The sequence below is a fragment of the Poromitra crassiceps genome (assembly GCF_964638095.1).
Source record: "Poromitra crassiceps genome assembly, chromosome: 18".
Taxonomy (NCBI): Eukaryota; Metazoa; Chordata; class Actinopteri; order Beryciformes; family Melamphaidae; genus Poromitra; species Poromitra crassiceps.
In genome coordinates, this window is record NC_139636.1 from 24042303 (window position 1) to 24059620 (window position 17318).

Here is a 17318-nt window from a genome sequence, read left to right on the forward strand (position 1 = left end):
ATTACATTTTCATTTTTTTGTCAAGAACATGCTGTAATAATATGAATGCATGAAGTAAATAAAATTGTGATTGAATTCAGAATCAGTTGTCTCATTGTTCAGTTCAAAGAGCTGAAGAAAAGTTGCTCATTTCGCCCACTAGATGGCAGCCATCATTCATTCATCGTTTCAGAACGTCACATGACGTGATCGTCACGTCAAAACCAGGAAGGAATAGTCAGTACGTGGCCTTTTCCTCTTGGAGTAGGAGCAGGAGCATCTTCGTTACAAAATGGTACAGTCCCTGTATTATGTCTTGTTTATCAAGCTTAAAATCTAATGTATAGACACGTTGTTTGCTTGTACAACATTTCCTTATTAAAACCATGCATTGTCTTTGCGAATATTGTGTGTGGCCAAGTTCCGGAGAATAACGTTAGCTGGATTAGCTTCTCATGCACCATCAAAATCGCTGATAATGGCTCAGTCAAAACCAAAACTTGGTCATTTGCACGAATATGAATAGCTAAACGAATTGAATCGGTAGTTCCAGTAGCCAGTCAATCTAAATGCTACTAATAGAGCACATTTTCTCAATAATAATGGAACTGAGCTGCTTGCACCTGCCCTCTCTCCCTCTCCTCTGCTTGCAGGAACTCGAGGCCATGACCAGATACACCAGCCCGGTGAACCCGGCTGTGTTCCCCCACCTCACTGTGGTGCTGCTTGCTATTGGGATGTTCTTCACTGCCTGGTTCTTTGTGTATCCTTTCAGATGCTATGACTGTACACTCCTTGCCCCACGTCACAGTGCTTGTGGTAAACATGGAGCAAGTGCATCGAACATAAACTTGTAGAATAGAAAATCACAATCAGTAGAACCATGAGCACTTAAGCTGGCCACACGGAGCAAGTGGCTAGAACCTTAGTAGAGCCTGAGCCACAGGGGACTAACACAGCACAGCTACTGCAAAGATTGGCCCGAATATGGAGATTGGTCTACTTTCAAAATAGGTTTAGAGACATGAGGTAAAATGTAATTTAATTAATTTCCCATACCTGCTTATTCCTATTCAGGGTCATTATGCACTGAGTGAAAGGCAGGGAAACACCTTGTACAGGTTGCTACAGTTTATCATAAAGCAAACACACAGACAGATGGACACATTCACACCAATGGGTGATTTAGAGTCTAATCCACCTGACTTGCATGACTTGGGAGTGTGAGAGGAAACCCACATAAACGAGTATGAGTATGAGGCCATTTACACCTGGCACTAACATGCGTTTTCTGTGATCAGATTGCAATCGGATAGTGCTTGACCACATATGCCTGATTTCATTTACACCTGGCGTTAACATGTGTCTAATCACCAAAAATGGGGTATCCTCTCAATCCACATACAGTTGCTGTATGCGGATTGAGAGGACACATTGCATTGCAATCTGTCCTCAATGTGTCTTGGGGGCATTTACACCTGTACTTTCAAGTGGTCAAGCACTATCTGATTGCAATCTGATCACAGAAAACGCATGTTAGTGCCAGGTGTAAATGGCCTCTATGAGTTGTGGAACCACTGAGTTAAGTGGAGCATGTCACTATTGATCAGGAACACTCTGGCTTTTAGTTTGCTAAAGGCTGATAGCCATAGATGTAGTATCTAGGGCATCAGTTTTGTTTCATTAAACACCATGTGTATTCAGCTTAATTTTAGAGTGGCGGCAGAAGTTGGCTGATGTTTGCAACCGGATGACCAATCAATGGGGAAACACAAAATCAAGTGTTTAAGTAATAATACAATAAAAATTGTATGTGTAATTTATCCCTTAAACAGAATTCTCTGCATCGTCCATTCTCCAAACAGCTTGTGTGATTGTAGGCCGTCATTACATTCTACTATAGGCACGCACAGATGATATACTGTATTGTGGTACACTGACACTGTGAGAAGGGACTAGTGTACAGTAAGCCGAAGTGAAGCATGAAGCATCATGACAAATATGGAAAAACAGAATATGGCCTTTGCAGGAGTATGAACTAGCCCTTAACTTTCTGCCAGCTATGAGGTAACATCGACAAAATACACCAGGGATGTGTACAAGGAGCTACTGATCTCACTTGTGGCTTCACTCTTCATGGGCTTCGGCGTACTCTTCTTACTACTCTGGGTTGGCATTTATGTATGAAGGTATGTTTAAAATCTGAAACTATACTGAACAAAAATATAAATGCAGCACTGTTGTTTTTGCTCCCATTTTTCATGCGTTGAACAAAACAATTCTAAGACTACTTCTATGCACACACAAATCACAAATTTGTTGAAATCCACTTCTCCTTCGCCAAGATAATCCATCCACGTGACGGGTGTGGCATATCCAGATGCTGATTAAACGGGATGATTATTGCCCAGGTGTGCTTTGGGCTGCTCACAATAAAAGGCCACTCGAAAATGTGCAGTTTTATCATAAAACACATTGACACAGATGTCGCAAGTTGTGAGGGAGCGTGCAATTGGCAATGTCACTACCATAAGCCATCTCCAATGTGTTGTGCTGCCTTCAAATGAGCTTGTGGTTATGACGTGGTTACAACATGGGAAGTCATTTACACTAGGTTTTTTCATCTGAGCCCTGATGTCCCCAACACTTGCACAGGTGTGCCTTGGGCTCCTTAAAATAATGCTGCCGCCCTTCAGATGGAGTCGTGTTCACGAGAAGAGTCCATATGACACCCCCCTCCTTCCTGTGGTATTCACGACTTGGGAAGTGAACGTTTTCTGAAAGCTCAGAAAAATTCACTATATCGACGTGTGCACAACTTCCCATGCCGTAACCACGTCGTGACCATGTCATAACCACAAACTCACAAGGTTTTTGGAAGGCAGCATAACACATTACACACACATAACACAGAGAGATGGCTTATGGTAGTGAAATGAACATTCAATTCATGGACAACAGCTCTGGTGGACATTACTGTAGTCAGCTAGCCAATCACACGCTCCCTCAAACTTGTGACATCTGTGTCGTGTTTTGTGATAAAACTGCACATTTTAGACAAACAAACAAATTTGTGAACAAAATCTGAGAGAAGTAAGCCCTTTGTATGCATAGAAGTAGCCATAGATTTTTGGCCCGTGTGTGGAGAACACACATGGCCTTAGATTCTGATGATCTAATAAATAATAATTTTCACATTTACTGAAAGATTTGTAATTGTGACATTCATAATAAACCATTTTGATTTTCTTCCCACTCCCTTTTTGATTTGTCCCAGTTTCAGGTGACAATGTAAACGAACAAGATTAACATTCCAGTCGAACAGATGACATCACATGCAGCAGGAACTGGATCTTGGATTGGACTGCACTGACTATTTTGGGATCATGTGGACTAGGGTTTCTTTTCACGAGTAAAGAGGAATTTGTAAAAATTCTGGCGTAGTGTCTTTGCGGGGTTGAATCTAATTTGCTCTGACCATTTCTCTCGTGGATTGTAATATTAGCTGTATGGAAGTTTGTTCAGTAAATTGTAGAGGGAGCAGAGCTGAAGTGTGCAGCACCTTATCCTGCATGCTGGTGAAAGCACACAGGAAACTTTATGGTGAGTGTTTTACTAGTGGTGAATAAAATCTCAATCCCAGGTTAATCTTTGGGTTTAAAATAGAGCAGTTTGCCTTGCCATGTCTCTAGGTTAATACTGACACCCTAATGATGAAGGATGAGATCAGGATTACTGAAGGATTATTTATTTGATAGAAAACAGTGGGATCCCCACTGAAAGATAAATAACTTGTTGCACATGGAATCAAAATTGGCATATTAAAGTAACATTAACCATGTAAACGGCACATACTCGCCATACATAAGGCAAGGTAAACAAGCATATTTCCTCTTCTGAGTAACAAAAATAGCTAAGAACATTTTAAAACTATGAATGCAGCATATTGCAATGTATTAAAACAGCCTAAACACAAACATTACAATCCATGGGAAGTAATACCTGCCTCTTAGAAAACCGTTCTTCCTTGAACCTTTGGCCCACCGTCAACATGTTGGATTCAAACTTCCACTTTAAATTGATTTACAAAGGCCACATAGATGAATAGACTCCATCCTGACTAAAACAATACTACACGTGCCATCAGCCGGCTTGGCTACGCACAGCCAGTAGACAAACTGCTTGAGGCTTGTCTTCATCTAGAGACTATCCCTTAACCGGATGCATCAGAGTGCATTATTATACATGCTTAATAGAGTGATGAGTGTCCAACTAGATCAGTAAAATAGAATTAAAAATAATATTTTCAGTCCAATTTTAGAATAGTTGTTGATGACCCGTCTCTTCCTGTCCAAAGGGCTTTTCTCAGCAGTTTGCTGTAGAGTCCAAACTGTCCCTCCCTCCTTCACTGACGAGCTCTGCTAAAGGCGTCCCGCAACCACACAGAGTCCTCATAGAGCCTCGGGTCTCCCAGATACTCTGCTGTGCGTTTGTAGAAGTAGTAGTACAACACTGCCGCTGCGCACACAAATGCAGTCATTTAACAACCAGATCATGTCAGAATACACAAACATATCGGCTATGGTGGAAAATGTAAATGTAGCCTTAATCAACCAGTTTACCTGTTCTCTGGAAAACAAAGAGGGCTTGAAGGCCGTTTGTCCATACGAAAATGTTTGACTCTGCCCATCTTAGCTTCTACAGAAAAAAGAAAACGCTATTAACACTTTTCAGGTACAGTTTCTACAGGTCAGCATTATACCGGTAGCTACTCTCTGCTAGGACAAACTTTTTCCTATAATACTGTATGTGGATGGTGGTGTTGATTCATCAACACTTGCAACTAATGCTTTTGAATTACACAGAAGTCTGTGGGCCAATTTCTATTGAGTGCTTTCACAGCGGTAATATGCAGCTGTCTCGCGTGTTCTGAGTGACATACCAACAGCCAGCAGTGGAGGCTGATGCTGAGCGTGTGGTAGAGGGCGGAGAACATGAGCAGAGCTCTGAATTGCTCCAGCAGCAGCGACACCAGGCCCACCTGGAACACGTAGGTGTTGAACATCATCAGCAGGATGATGATCACGTTGAACAAGATGGCAATGTCCTGGAGGCTGGAGACACATTATTTTTAGTGTGTTTCTGTTTTATTGGACAGGAAGTAGGCAGATCATCATAAGTCAAAGAGAGACTGAATGGTCTGAAGGTCTTAAGCCCAATGAGTGCACCAGGCCCAGGTGCACCCAACACCAGGGTTCTTCAAGACAGAGCCAGGAGAGTGGGAGGGCCGTCACAAATGCTAAAATTTTATCAGCTAGAGGACCCTGGGACAAAATCTTATCAAATGGGGGTCCGTGGTCACTTTAGGGGTCCTTGATGTGAAAAAGTTTGAGAATACACACATGACCACATCGGAGTGTAAGACAAGCACCTATCTTTGGTTGGGGGGGGGGGGGAACGCATACATATTCAAGGAAGGCACCAGAGAGTAACTGTTCTTTTTGATAAAATATTTGAATCACTGGCTAATCCATTTTGGAACAGTTAGAAATGCAACATGTTTTGGCTAACACCATCAGGGAGTCTGATTTCGAACTGATTAAAAATGTACTACCTAAATGAAGGCATTTGAATAATTTGTCACAGAGAAGAGTTGCCTTGGTAGTACTGTTCTTGAATGTAATAATAATACATTTAATTTATTGCGCGCTTTTCTAAAAACTCAAAGATGCTTTACATTACATGGGTTAAAATATCAGAGAACAACATTAAAAACAAGAATTACATAGCATAAAATCACGACACAAGTAATCACAGTTTTGAATAGGTGGGTTTTGACTAGGGATTTGAACTGGGGCAGATTGGTGCAGTCACGGATGTGTTTTGGGAGTGAGTTCATACATACAGTACATTTGACATAGTAATGGGATGGTTAATGCTAGAGAGGCTGAGGCACTACAAATGCATTACAGACATTTGAGGAAAGGTAGGATACACATGGGACAGCATTTATCATTTTCAGAGAGCAAACGCAAGTTACCGCTACTTTGCCCATTACAACCTCAAGGATGATAAATGCACTTCAAAAACAGACCTGCTTGTTCTTCCAGTACTTAAAAAAAGTCAGTCTTCAGATTTTTTTTTGTCACTTTAGAAACATTTTTCCTTAACTACTTCCAATGTTTGTAAGGCAGCTATGTTATTACATTAGAGGATTACTTGATTACGCACCAGTTGCTATTTGCAGGCACTCCCTAAACATATCAACATGCCGGTATTCAGTTCAAATCAAAAGACTATCTGTCCCAAATGGGAAAGGTGCAGCAAGGCATAAAGCAGTGTATTAACACAATTGAGTTCAGAGACTTACATGAAGAGCACCAGCTGGATGGCAGGCGCGCCCCTCAGGAGTTCACTGAAGGCGTTGATGAAGAGGTCATAAGCCAGCAGCGTTAACTGGATCAACAGCACCAGTGAGTAGTTTCCAGTCTGGAGCATCTTCATTGGTTGGTCCTGTACCCAACCGACACCTGCAAACAATTTCACAGTCTCTCCCTCTGGCAATGTTTACACTTGAGTAAGTGCAGATACTTGATAGTGATGCAAGTTTGTTCAATGTGTATTACACAGGTGGAGATCTACAGGCAGCCAGACACTAGTGAGTCATAACTTTTCCATTTGCGCATTTCAAAGTTGGAGGGAAATGTTCCATAACGTTCTGTCCATCACAGCTATTCTTTGGTTAGTGCCTCTGTTAGGAAACCTGCTGTTTTCAGGAAAAGAGTATCTTGGTCATGACTGTAGGGATTCCTGGATATCAGATGAGATTTGCTTGGTCTTTCCATGCTGACATCTCTCTGGAATCCCTCCTCGTCTGCAGTATTTCATGTGGTGGAGGGGGGGGGGGGGGGGGGGTTGTGTCAATAAACATCAGATGCATTAGTTAATTATATTATTAGGAATAATAAACAATGTAATTTCAAGTCTGAGGCGTACTCTCACAGCAGTATTATGCATTTAGTGTGTGTGTGTGTGTGTGTGTGTGTGTGTGTGTGTGTGTGTGTGTGTGTGTGTGTGTGTGTGTGTGTGTGTGTGTGTGTGTGTGTGTGTGTGTGTGTGTGTTTGTGTGTGTGTGTGTGTGTGTGGCTACTCCGTTTCGATTCTGCAGATAAAACTACGTCGTATTCATCAACTTTGAGACAGACATTGTAACGAGCTTTTACGACAGTTTCCCAAATTCCCACTTTGCTGGGGCACCGTGACCGCACACAGATTTAGCTACAACTTCGAGGAATTCACTGACTGATTGATGGCCAACCACGTTTGCTAAAAACGATGATTAGCTGATTCAGTTATACTAACTAGTGTTGGTAGCTTTATAAAATAACATTTCGTAGCGAGAAAATGTGTATAATAATACAACAAGTAATTTACCGGAGCCAAGAAGTTGCATGTATCCCCGATTTTATCCGCAAATAATGTTGACTACTTCCGTATTCTCCATGGTAACGGTACTACTTACCGTAAAACTGCTAATACAAGCTCACCGGTCTTCGGCATCTTCCTCAAAACAATGTATTTTTCTGGATTTATGTATGAAGAGAATTCGGGAGCAATATGTGTTGTAGTTGGAGTACATATTCACAAATGTGTATCAGTAGTTACAAATGTGTATCAGTGAATTTGTAGTTGTATTACATAGTCACAAATGTGTATCAGTGAATTTGTAGTTGTAGAAAACTTATAGATTTTTTTTCTCTCTCCCACAAACACAACACAACAGTTACACCTTCTCAAATTCTTCATTACAGGTGCACAAAACCTATTATAGAAATCACAAAACAAGAAACACACACACTCACATTTTTGCACATACCGATGCGGTGAAGTAGGTGCAAAACACATTTACCTACCCGTATCAAATAATTTGAACAACTGTAAATGCACAGATTATGAGTCACAAATAGATAGTACAATCTGTAAACACTAAAACACGATCCACAATTGAAACCAAAATCCACAAATAGATTTAAAATCCACAAATAGATTTAAAATCCACAAACAAACACATCATGATCCACAAATGGAAAACATGTTCCACAAATAGATTATAAATCCACGTCATGATCCACAAATAGAATTCAGTGACTTGTACTTCAAAACCAGAATTTCTGTGTGTGGATCGCTATGCTAGGTGTTCAAGTGTTGAATTGCTGTTTGCACATCACAGTGTGTGTGTGGAAAGCATTGCATTTGTCTACAAATCTTTTTGCTACATGTTTACCACAGGCAAGACAGATTCGATCCACACGTGTAATCAGCCAATCAGGGGGGATCGCTTGCTATGGGATGTCCCGCCTCCTCAATAACCCCTCCAAAATAAGAGTTTGATTCAGTCAGAACGTCTTAGCACATCCAGCATCACCGGTATGGTCAGTAAAGTGTCACCGAGCAGCTACATAGATGATAACCAAACAGGCCGACGTTATTGTTCATGTAGGCCTACTTGTTTGCCGTGTGCCTTTTATCGTCAGCTAGTCTTGCTTGCCAGCCTCTGTTTCGCACTGTTGGTCAGCTAACTTTAACCAGATTAGCCCTAGCATACTGATGCTATAAAACGACTACTAAAACAGATATATTTGCATTGGGAATAATATTTCTTGTCTAATATGAAGGCGAGTTTAACTTGGGTTCTTGAGTTTTGGGTGGTGTAATGTGGGGGTAACTTTATAATGCATTAACGTTCTCAATCCCCAGTAATAGACGGTTTCTGAATATAGCCTAATACTAACACCTGTTTGATTTGAGCTTGTAACGTAGCATTGTTATCCCGTGTTTTGACACGTGTTTCCACACGGACGTGTTAGAGTGTGACACACAGTCATACAGTGTGAGATCCATGCGGTCGTTTCAGGTAAAGCTGTACCAAACTAATGTTAAACAGTGTACGCTGTAAACTGGATCAAGTGCTTTAATCGTCCATTCTGTGAGATAAGACAGAATGAAACATGGTGGCAGTGGGAAACTCAGAGTGACAGTAACATGAAAAAACGAACTTTTGCATTGCAGCTAACTAGCTAGCAAACAAGCTAACGTCTGGCACAAGGTTGGCAGGAACACCACGGGAGATGGAGACAGACACAGAGGAGGCTCTGGACAGCCACCAGAGAAAGATGGAAGGTATTGTGAAATGTTTTGTGTTACAGTAATAGGCTCGTTTTTAAATGCCTCTGGGACTATAGATATTCGATCAGCATCGTCACAGTCGCTGCAGTCATATTGTTGACATACAGTCCTGCACGCACAGCTATAGTAGGCTATAACAGCTGTATTGTCGTTTCTGTTGCATTAAGATCTATTACAAAATAGCGATGGTGATGACAGCAATAAAAAACCCAGGGTTGTTGCTTGTATGCTGCCGTTAATGCCTGTAATAAACAAAAGAAAAAACGAGGAGAACAGACTTTGCTGTGAGGAGCTGGCAGAAAGTTTCACCTGTCTCTATCCACTCTATGTCAACAACATGGACACAGCTACCGTGATGACGCTGATCGAATACTATATTGGTTTCAAGTGCCACTGAGATTAGGATTTAATGTCTGCACATGATCATAATGTGGTAAAGTAAAATAAGATCACACAAAAGAAAAAGGAGTGTGACACCAGGCAAGCTGTCAACCAAACTGGATAAAGTGCTTTAATCCCATCCTGTGAGATAAGGCAGAATGAAACAGAGTTTAACATAGTTGTTTAAACAGTCCATGCCACATGCATTTCCTACCAATGTGATGCTTACACATCATTTATTGGCTCTGTGTCATTTGATTGTAATCACCTGTTATTTCCTACCGAGATGGCCATGTGGTGATTTAACAGTATCAGTATCAATAGACAGCCATCAGTCCTGTAACTTCTGTATACAGGCACTGATCTGAACAGAGCCAAATGGAGGCAGGAGTCATAGATTAGAGGAGACAGACCTGCAGAGTTTAGGTTCAATGTGGACAAATTAATAAAGCTAAAATAAATGTCCCTATTCTATATATAGGTTGTTTGGTCTGGTGAAACGTTTGTCATATTAAGTCAAGTGCCATGCTCATGGGCACCTCAGCAGTAGTTATTGACTATTGAGCAGTAGTTATTGACGAGTGGCCATATGACATTGTGTCTGTCTGTATCTGGCAGGCTGGGTCTCCGGGGCAGCCCTCACCATGGCCGATGCGCCAGGGACCAGTCGGTCCGCGTCTTCCTCTTCAGACGAGGAGGAAACCGCCGCTGCTCCTCCTACCTCCTGTCACTGCCCTCCTTCAAGGACATGGACAATGGGAGGGGAGAAGGAGGGGTGTGGGGCCGTGTTCAGATACCTGAGCAGAGCTGGCCTGCATGACCGTCTGTAAGGCCAAGGCCCGGTACAAGTGGTAAGTGACACATACACACAAACTCTAAATCTGCTCTTCTGCAAGTTCATATGCAACAATGTTTCAGTGTTATGTGTAGGAACTGCGACAGGCATCTGTGGAGCCTTGGGGATGTGTACCAAAGTCGACGCTGCGTGCGGCACAGATAAATTAATTTACCCACGAAGCTTGCATTTTAGGTCGTTCCATTTGATTGACCAGTCATAGAAACATGGTTGGTGCAGGGAATTTACAGCAATATTGAGATTATAGGCTATAACCTGCTATCAATTGTATTTAAGCTCAATAAACAGATCTAATATGTGTCAGAGAGGGATGTAACGATAACCGGTTTTAACTCATTGAGTGCCAGCCACTTTTGGAGAACGGACGCTCCCAGTGCCAGAGTTTTCAGAGCGTTTTCAGTGATTTCTCGAGGCCCACAGAATATTGTGTGATATTACTATGTAAACACCGAACATGCAAAAAGAACAAGGAGACTCTATTGTATCATCAGCAAAAAAAAGTTTATTGATACCATTTTCCGTTCTTTAGTTATGAGTAGGGGTGGGACAAAATATCGATACTCACGGTATCGCGATATTTCCACTTGCGATACGTTATCGATACACTGGCACCAAGTATCGATATGTTTATTTAAATTTTTTTTTTTTTTTTTTTTTTTTTAATAAACAGGCTAAAATATTATGCTGTGTGTGGTAGTTCAAACATAGTTTCAAGTTGACGTTTATTTATGTTTGTAGTTGAAACATTCTGACGAAGATCCTTGGGATCGAAACGTAAATAAATTGACCAGGAGCCTTTAAAATCCAGTGTGCGGACTCTATTTGTTTTTGTAGTTGAAACAAAAACATAAATACTGTAGGCTACATGAATGGAAATGTTTGATCATTAATATCTACTTTTAGAAATTATATAGGTAGGTAGGTTATATAGGTTTTCTTGTTTTATTAATAATAATAAAAAGACTTAATGTGTAACTTTTCCTCCGTGGTATCGAAAATGTTATGAGTGAGTGAGTGAACTCTGAGAGAGTTCATGTCAATTCTGCTAATAAATACATAATACCTGCTTCTTGCCTTTTAGGGGTATTTTTTTCTCTTCAGTTACACAGGTATCGTGATGTATCGTCTTCCAATATATCGATTATCGCAGTATCGCTGTATCGTGATTAGGGATGCAGCGGTTTCCGGTTTGAAGGTATACCGCGGTTTGAAAAAGCCACGGTATCAAAACCACTAAATTTTGCCGTCATACCTTCTCCACGGTATCAGCTGTTTCCCTGAGAGAAAGTGCCCAGGTCCCTTGCAGAGACAGAGTGCAGTTACGCGGCCCCTCCCCCCTGCTGCATGTGTGTGTAGAGCAATCAGTAGCTGGCAGACCGCAGCTATCATCATCAAGGAGTCATCATTGTTTTGAGTGGCGTGCCGCGTGACAATGGTTGCCAGAGAGGTGAAGAACCCCCCGAACTTTTTCCCCAGTCAAAAAAGGACAAAATCGGTAGTGTGGGACTATTTTGGTTATCAGAAAAACGGATGGCCAGGGCTTACAGGAGGAAGGACAGCCAACATGCAAGACATGCAGGCGAAGAGTGGCTGCACTAGGAGGCAATAGCCTACCTCAAACATGATAGCCCATCAACACCAGCCGTCCTCATTTGCAAAATTCAAGGTACTTAACGTTGTCTTGCTTCATCATACATCACATCGGACATAACGCTAAACCATTTCCACCGGCAGGTTTGAGGAGTAGCTAACATTAACGTAAGATAAACACTCATGACTCATCATAGGCTATCGTTAACATGGCTAATTAGCATCAGCTGACTAACGTTAACGTAACGTTACTTCTTGACTGAGTGATCACGTCTTGTGTAGGCCAGGCTGGCCAGCGCCTCGTTATCAAAAACATATTGAACTGAAGAGAAGTAACGTTCAATAATGTAGAAACTAAGACTCCTCCAACCTGCCAGTGAATTGAGGCACAAACAGTGTGTGTGTGTGTGTGTGTGTGAGAGAGAAGGGGAAAAGAAGACAAGCGCTCAGCACAGGGGGAGAGGCTAATGTGTGAGAGGGGTGTGTGTGAGTGGGGGTGTGCGCCATCAACGTGAAACAATCATTTGTGTCCAGTGCAGTCAGTGTCCATCCGATTTTTACAAAAGATTAGCATCTATTTGATATTATGTGTTTTAGTTTTACATAAAATTAGATTAAATAAATCGTCATTTATGATAAGTAAGAATAGTACTGTTATATATCCAAGCACACACACATTCGCAACAGTTAACTGTCATTACAGATGTAGGTTACATTAACATGTATTTTTTCTTTTTTTAGGCTAGCAGTAGTACTGGCACCAGCGGAGGGGTATCCACATCAACAGCTGCAGAGACCAGCCAACAATTCAACATGCATTTGCCTATGCACCCAAATCCAAACATGCCAAATAATTAAATTATGCTGTGGCATACTTCATTGCCAAATATATTTTTGTCATCATGGTCCCCATTCAACTATCATTTTGTTCATGGTAAAAAAAAAAATGTTTTTTTTGTGCCATATTTGACAAGAATACATAAAGGTCCGCGATACCGTGAAACCGTGGTAATTTTCTCCAAGGTTATCATACCGTCAAAAAATCATACCGCTGCATCTCTAATCGTGATAATATCGTTATCGAGGGCCAAGTATCGTGATGATATCGTATCGTGAGCTACTCAGCGATTCCCACCCCTAGTTATGAGCCGGAGAAGATAGGTTGTTTTCAGCGTTTTCAGGCATTTCAAATTATAAGCTGAGATATTCAGCCTTTTGTGAAATGCAGCATTTCAAGCACATTCACTGACTCTAGATAATATTTTCTGATGTAGTGATGTGGTGTAGTTGTGTCCTGCCCTGCGTGCCCCCCCCCCCCCCCCCCCCCCCCCCTCAGCTGAAAACTCCTCCCCACACTAGTAACACACAGCCTCACGCACCAAGCGTCTATTTTCGGAGTGCTTTTGGTGCGCCGCCTCCCAGGCAGCGCAACATGGAGAAGCCACACGCGGACTGCAGTGAAAGGTTTGGCTTTTGAGTGTCGGCTGCTGCTTTTCTAGCGGCTAATCATGTGGAGAAACTATGCTGACAGACAGACAGAGGCAGAAGGGCTCAGTTGTGTGCGCGGATTGACTGTGTTCGCACGCACCGTCAGTTGCAGCCAGAACAATCTACATGGCTCTGGACTGCAGCATGAGCGGGTTCTCTTTGATCACGGCTATTTCAGGCTGTGTATTCCTGACATTTCTGTAATCTGGAGAGCACTGTCGCCACCTAAGGGTTCTGTAAAATAGGTTATAGACCTCCAATAGCTACAATAGTTGTACAGGAAATGCGGAAGGCTTTGATCGACATCCCACCGTCAAAAAACGCATTGGACGTCGAAAGACGTCCGTGGCACTCTACGTCACTATTTAATTGGACGTCGAAAGACGTCCATGGCACTCAATGAGTTAATGATAACCGTGATAAAATTCCTTACGATAACCGCACCGTTTCACATTTTCATTATCATTAAAACCGTGGTATCGTGATTACCGTGTTACCGTGATTACAGTGCTTTGAAAAACATGGTAAATACTGATAAATTAATTAGGTTCCTCTTGTCTTCTTTTCAATTGGGTTTTTAGTTTTCTTATTTTCAGACAAATTAGAGTAGGTGTTATTTTACCTGCTGACGGTTTCGGCAAATACTGTGGTAAATACTGTCCATCATCAACCAAAGTTGGCAACCATCTCCCAAATGCAAACGTGCAGCCTTCGAGAAATTATTTCAGTGAGTTTGTCAATCCTTTTTGGGTCTGAGTTTTCAATATAAAACGTAAAATGATTTCAGTGAGTCTTCTCAGTACTTTTTGAACATTTTCAGCAATTTTTTATGAATAGCGTGATAATACGATAACCGTGATAATTTTGCTCACGATAATCATGATGTGAAATTTTCATACCGATACATCTCTAGTGTCAGGTATTTATTCCAATTGTCCGGCAAACTGAAATCATGCTGGACATGTCCAGCACCGTTCTTGTCTAACGGAAATGGTGCTCTCTACATCTGTCCTGGAATCCTTGGCAAAGAAACAGCTGAACTGTCTGCTTACCTGGGTACCAGGTAGAAATGCAAAGACTTGCATACATATACAGTACATACAAACACTCATACATAGTCGCTCAAAGTTAATTGTTTTCTAGAGAACACACACTCAACAGAAACATACTTGGCCTACCATTACCAATTTATCTCCCCCGTTCTTTTCCCCTCTCTCCCCTCCCCTCTCTTTTCCACTGTGTCTTTCTGCCTCTCCACCATTCCTCCCTCTCTCTCAGGCAGGTCTGAGGGAGTTGAGGATGGCCGGTCTGTCCTGGTCCTGTCTGTCGGCATTGGGCTCGCCTACTCTGCCATCCCTCCGACAGCTGGATCTGCGCTGGTGTGAAGGCCTCGAAGATGCACAAATTAAGGGCATCATCACCCCGCCTGGTTACAGTGAAAACACACCGCAAGCGTCTCCTGCACGTAAGCTGCGCGGCGCGACCTTGAAATGGGGTAGAAATGTTATAGTTCTTCATTATGTCACCGTGACCATACTGTAGATTAGTTATGAATGAAATCCTGAAAAATTAACTTTTGATGTGAAACAGTGTGAAAAACGAAATAAATTAGATTTTTGTGATTTCATTTGGTGCATACATTATTAAATAGGTGCACTGAATACCCAGATATGTGGTGTAACTGCTGACATGGGAGTGACTTTACTGACCTCTTCAACTCTGGCCACCCGTTGAAAACTTCTAACATAACGTCTAATATCTCTTCCTCTCCTCTCCTGTGTGTGTGTGTCTGTGTCTGTGTCTGTGTCTGTCTGTGTCTGCCAACCACTCCGGGTGACCAGTGAGTTTGATGGGAACGTACAAAATCATCCACAAGTTTATTGGAGGTTATATTTTCATGCCAACGTGCAGCTGCGACAAGATCGACACACTGACTGAGGAGGGCCTTCCACAAGCTGACCAGTGGCCAAAAAGCTCTCTCAAGGCTGCACTTTTACAAGAATTGTCGCTAACTTTTTGAGTTAGCATGGGTCTTTGAAATTCTTGAAAGTTTGTGAATTTGAAAAATAAAAATCAAGCCATTCAAAGTTTTTGAAAATAAACATTGGTGATTGAAAGTAATTTAATTTAAGGTTTTTCCTCCATAGACAATTACAAGAGGGCTGGCTCGATCAGATTTCTGAAGTGAAAAAGTATTTTCTAACAAGCGTTGCAATTGGTGGATTTCTGTCATTTGCAATTGCAACTAAGATGACACTGTTGAGAAATGTTGACACATCCTAGCCTCTCTTTTCAATCATTTGTGAGCTTCGGTTCTCAATATAAAAAGTGTTGCAACAGTAATTAACCTTGGTCCATGTCTCAAAACTTTGCCGTGCTGAGTCCTTGAATTTGGGGAATTAGGCCTTGAGAGGTCTTTGAATTTGATGTTGAAGGTGGTGTGGCAGCCCTGGTCAAGATCAAATTAAAATGGTATAACAATTAATTGTAACCCAGTGTACTGAAATGAGCTGTCTGATCTAACTGATGCTGATAACCGCCACAAACTTCCTCCAGCAGGACAAGAACACATGCTGTCATCTCAGGTGGTGTATTTGTAGTTTCAAAGGTGATCTGAAGAAATTGATGTCAATACTTTTAAATATTAACTATTTTATATATAAAAACAAACATTAAAAGCTGTTATGTGTCTTTCATGATCTAGGTCAATTTCAGAAAGCAGTGTCCTGTCTTGTCTGAGGTGAAATGCAAATTAACTAGAGTCACATGATTAAATGTTTCATGTCCTCCAAGCAGTGGTTTGCAACATGGGGTCCTTGAAAGGGTCACCAGCAATTTGGTGAATTGTTAAACTTCTGCATTATTTCATTTACAAGAAGTTAACAGAATGTACAAGAATGACTACTGATCATCATGTCTATCTGTACCTACAACTAGCAGTAGATAGTCATGGAATCTGGACAAAATCATATATCTAATAGAAAAATATCAGATTTGGGTCTGAGACAGTCTCACTGGAAGGGGGGGGGGGGGTCTGCAATGCGAATTGAATTAGGGTTCCTTGATTTGAAAAAGGTTCAAAATCACTATACAGGGGGAGTGTCACTAAGATAAATTCTCTTTTTCAGAATTGCCCTGTTCTCACACAGCAGCTCCACTGGAGCAGTTGGGGTTAAGGGCCTTGCTCAAGGGCACCTCAGTGGTGGTAATGGATGGTGCAAGACTGCTTTTTCCCCACCCAGATGTCTCTTGCCGGTCCCGGGGATTGAACTAATGACAGTCACAAGCTCGCTTCTCTAACCTTTAACTTTAGACAGCCATTGAGCATCTGACCATAATGAATGTTACCACTTTCCCTGCAATAATAATTGAGACTGAAGACTATAAACGCACAAATGCATCGTTGATAAGTATTTTATTAAAGCATACTTTGAAGATAATCTTAACAGAAAACTGACACAAATTAGACCACAGACCCTCATTTGATACGATGTTGTCCCAGGGTAACCCATTTGATAGTATTTTAGCTTTTGTGATGACCCACTCTCCTGGCTGTCTTGCTGGAGCCTGGTGTTGGGGTTATTTGGCTGATTGGGTGCACTGGGCCCGGTGTGTGAGTGGAGTGGGAGGGTGGGTATTACAGAAAGTGTATTAATCCCACCACTTACATTGTGTTACTTATAGTTGAATTTGCAATTTGCATAGTTTGGTTTGCATCCATGTAGCCATTTACATGTAACGGTGCTGCTGGATAAGGTTACATGTTCTCAATCAGGAATCAGAAACGTTGACTGAATCAGGCTCTTATTTTGGAGGGGTTATTGAGGAGGCGGGACAT

General features: G+C 41.7%; 2 protein-coding genes and 1 long non-coding RNA gene across 3 annotated transcripts; 2 read left to right on the forward strand and 1 right to left on the reverse strand.

The window, feature by feature from the left end:
* Nucleotides 1-206: 206 nt before the first annotated feature.
* Nucleotides 207-3431, forward strand: tmem258 (transmembrane protein 258). The gene is made up of 4 exons (XM_083654364.1): nucleotides 207-274; nucleotides 633-742; nucleotides 2040-2168; nucleotides 3257-3431. The coding sequence occupies exons 1-3, from the start codon at nucleotides 272-274 to the stop codon at nucleotides 2164-2166; spliced, it is 240 nt and encodes a 79-aa protein (XP_083510490.1). The 5' UTR covers nucleotides 207-271; the 3' UTR covers nucleotides 2167-2168; nucleotides 3257-3431.
* Nucleotides 3432-4384: 953 nt separating this feature from the next.
* On the reverse strand, nucleotides 4385-6477 carry tmem138 (transmembrane protein 138; the record flags this gene model as incomplete). The annotated part of the gene is made up of 4 exons (XM_083654666.1): nucleotides 4385-4497; nucleotides 4602-4677; nucleotides 4922-5093; nucleotides 6350-6477. The coding sequence occupies 4 exons, from the start codon at nucleotides 6475-6477 to the stop codon at nucleotides 4385-4387; spliced, it is 489 nt and encodes a 162-aa protein (XP_083510792.1).
* Nucleotides 6478-8879: 2402 nt separating this feature from the next.
* On the forward strand, nucleotides 8880-15551 carry LOC310793330. Its single transcript, XR_014553518.1, has 4 exons — nucleotides 8880-9159; nucleotides 10165-10397; nucleotides 14759-14945; nucleotides 15322-15551. It is a non-coding gene; the product is annotated as an uncharacterized lncRNA (long non-coding RNA).
* The last annotated feature ends 1767 nt before the right edge of the window (nucleotides 15552-17318 follow it).

What these genes read in the sequence shown, in the direction of transcription:
- tmem258 (XM_083654364.1), top strand. An exon ending in TTCACTGCCTGGTTCTTTGT is followed by an intron (nt 743 to 2,039) that starts GTATCCTTTCAG and finishes ACTTTCTGCCAG; the next exon opens with CTATGAGGTAACATCGACAA.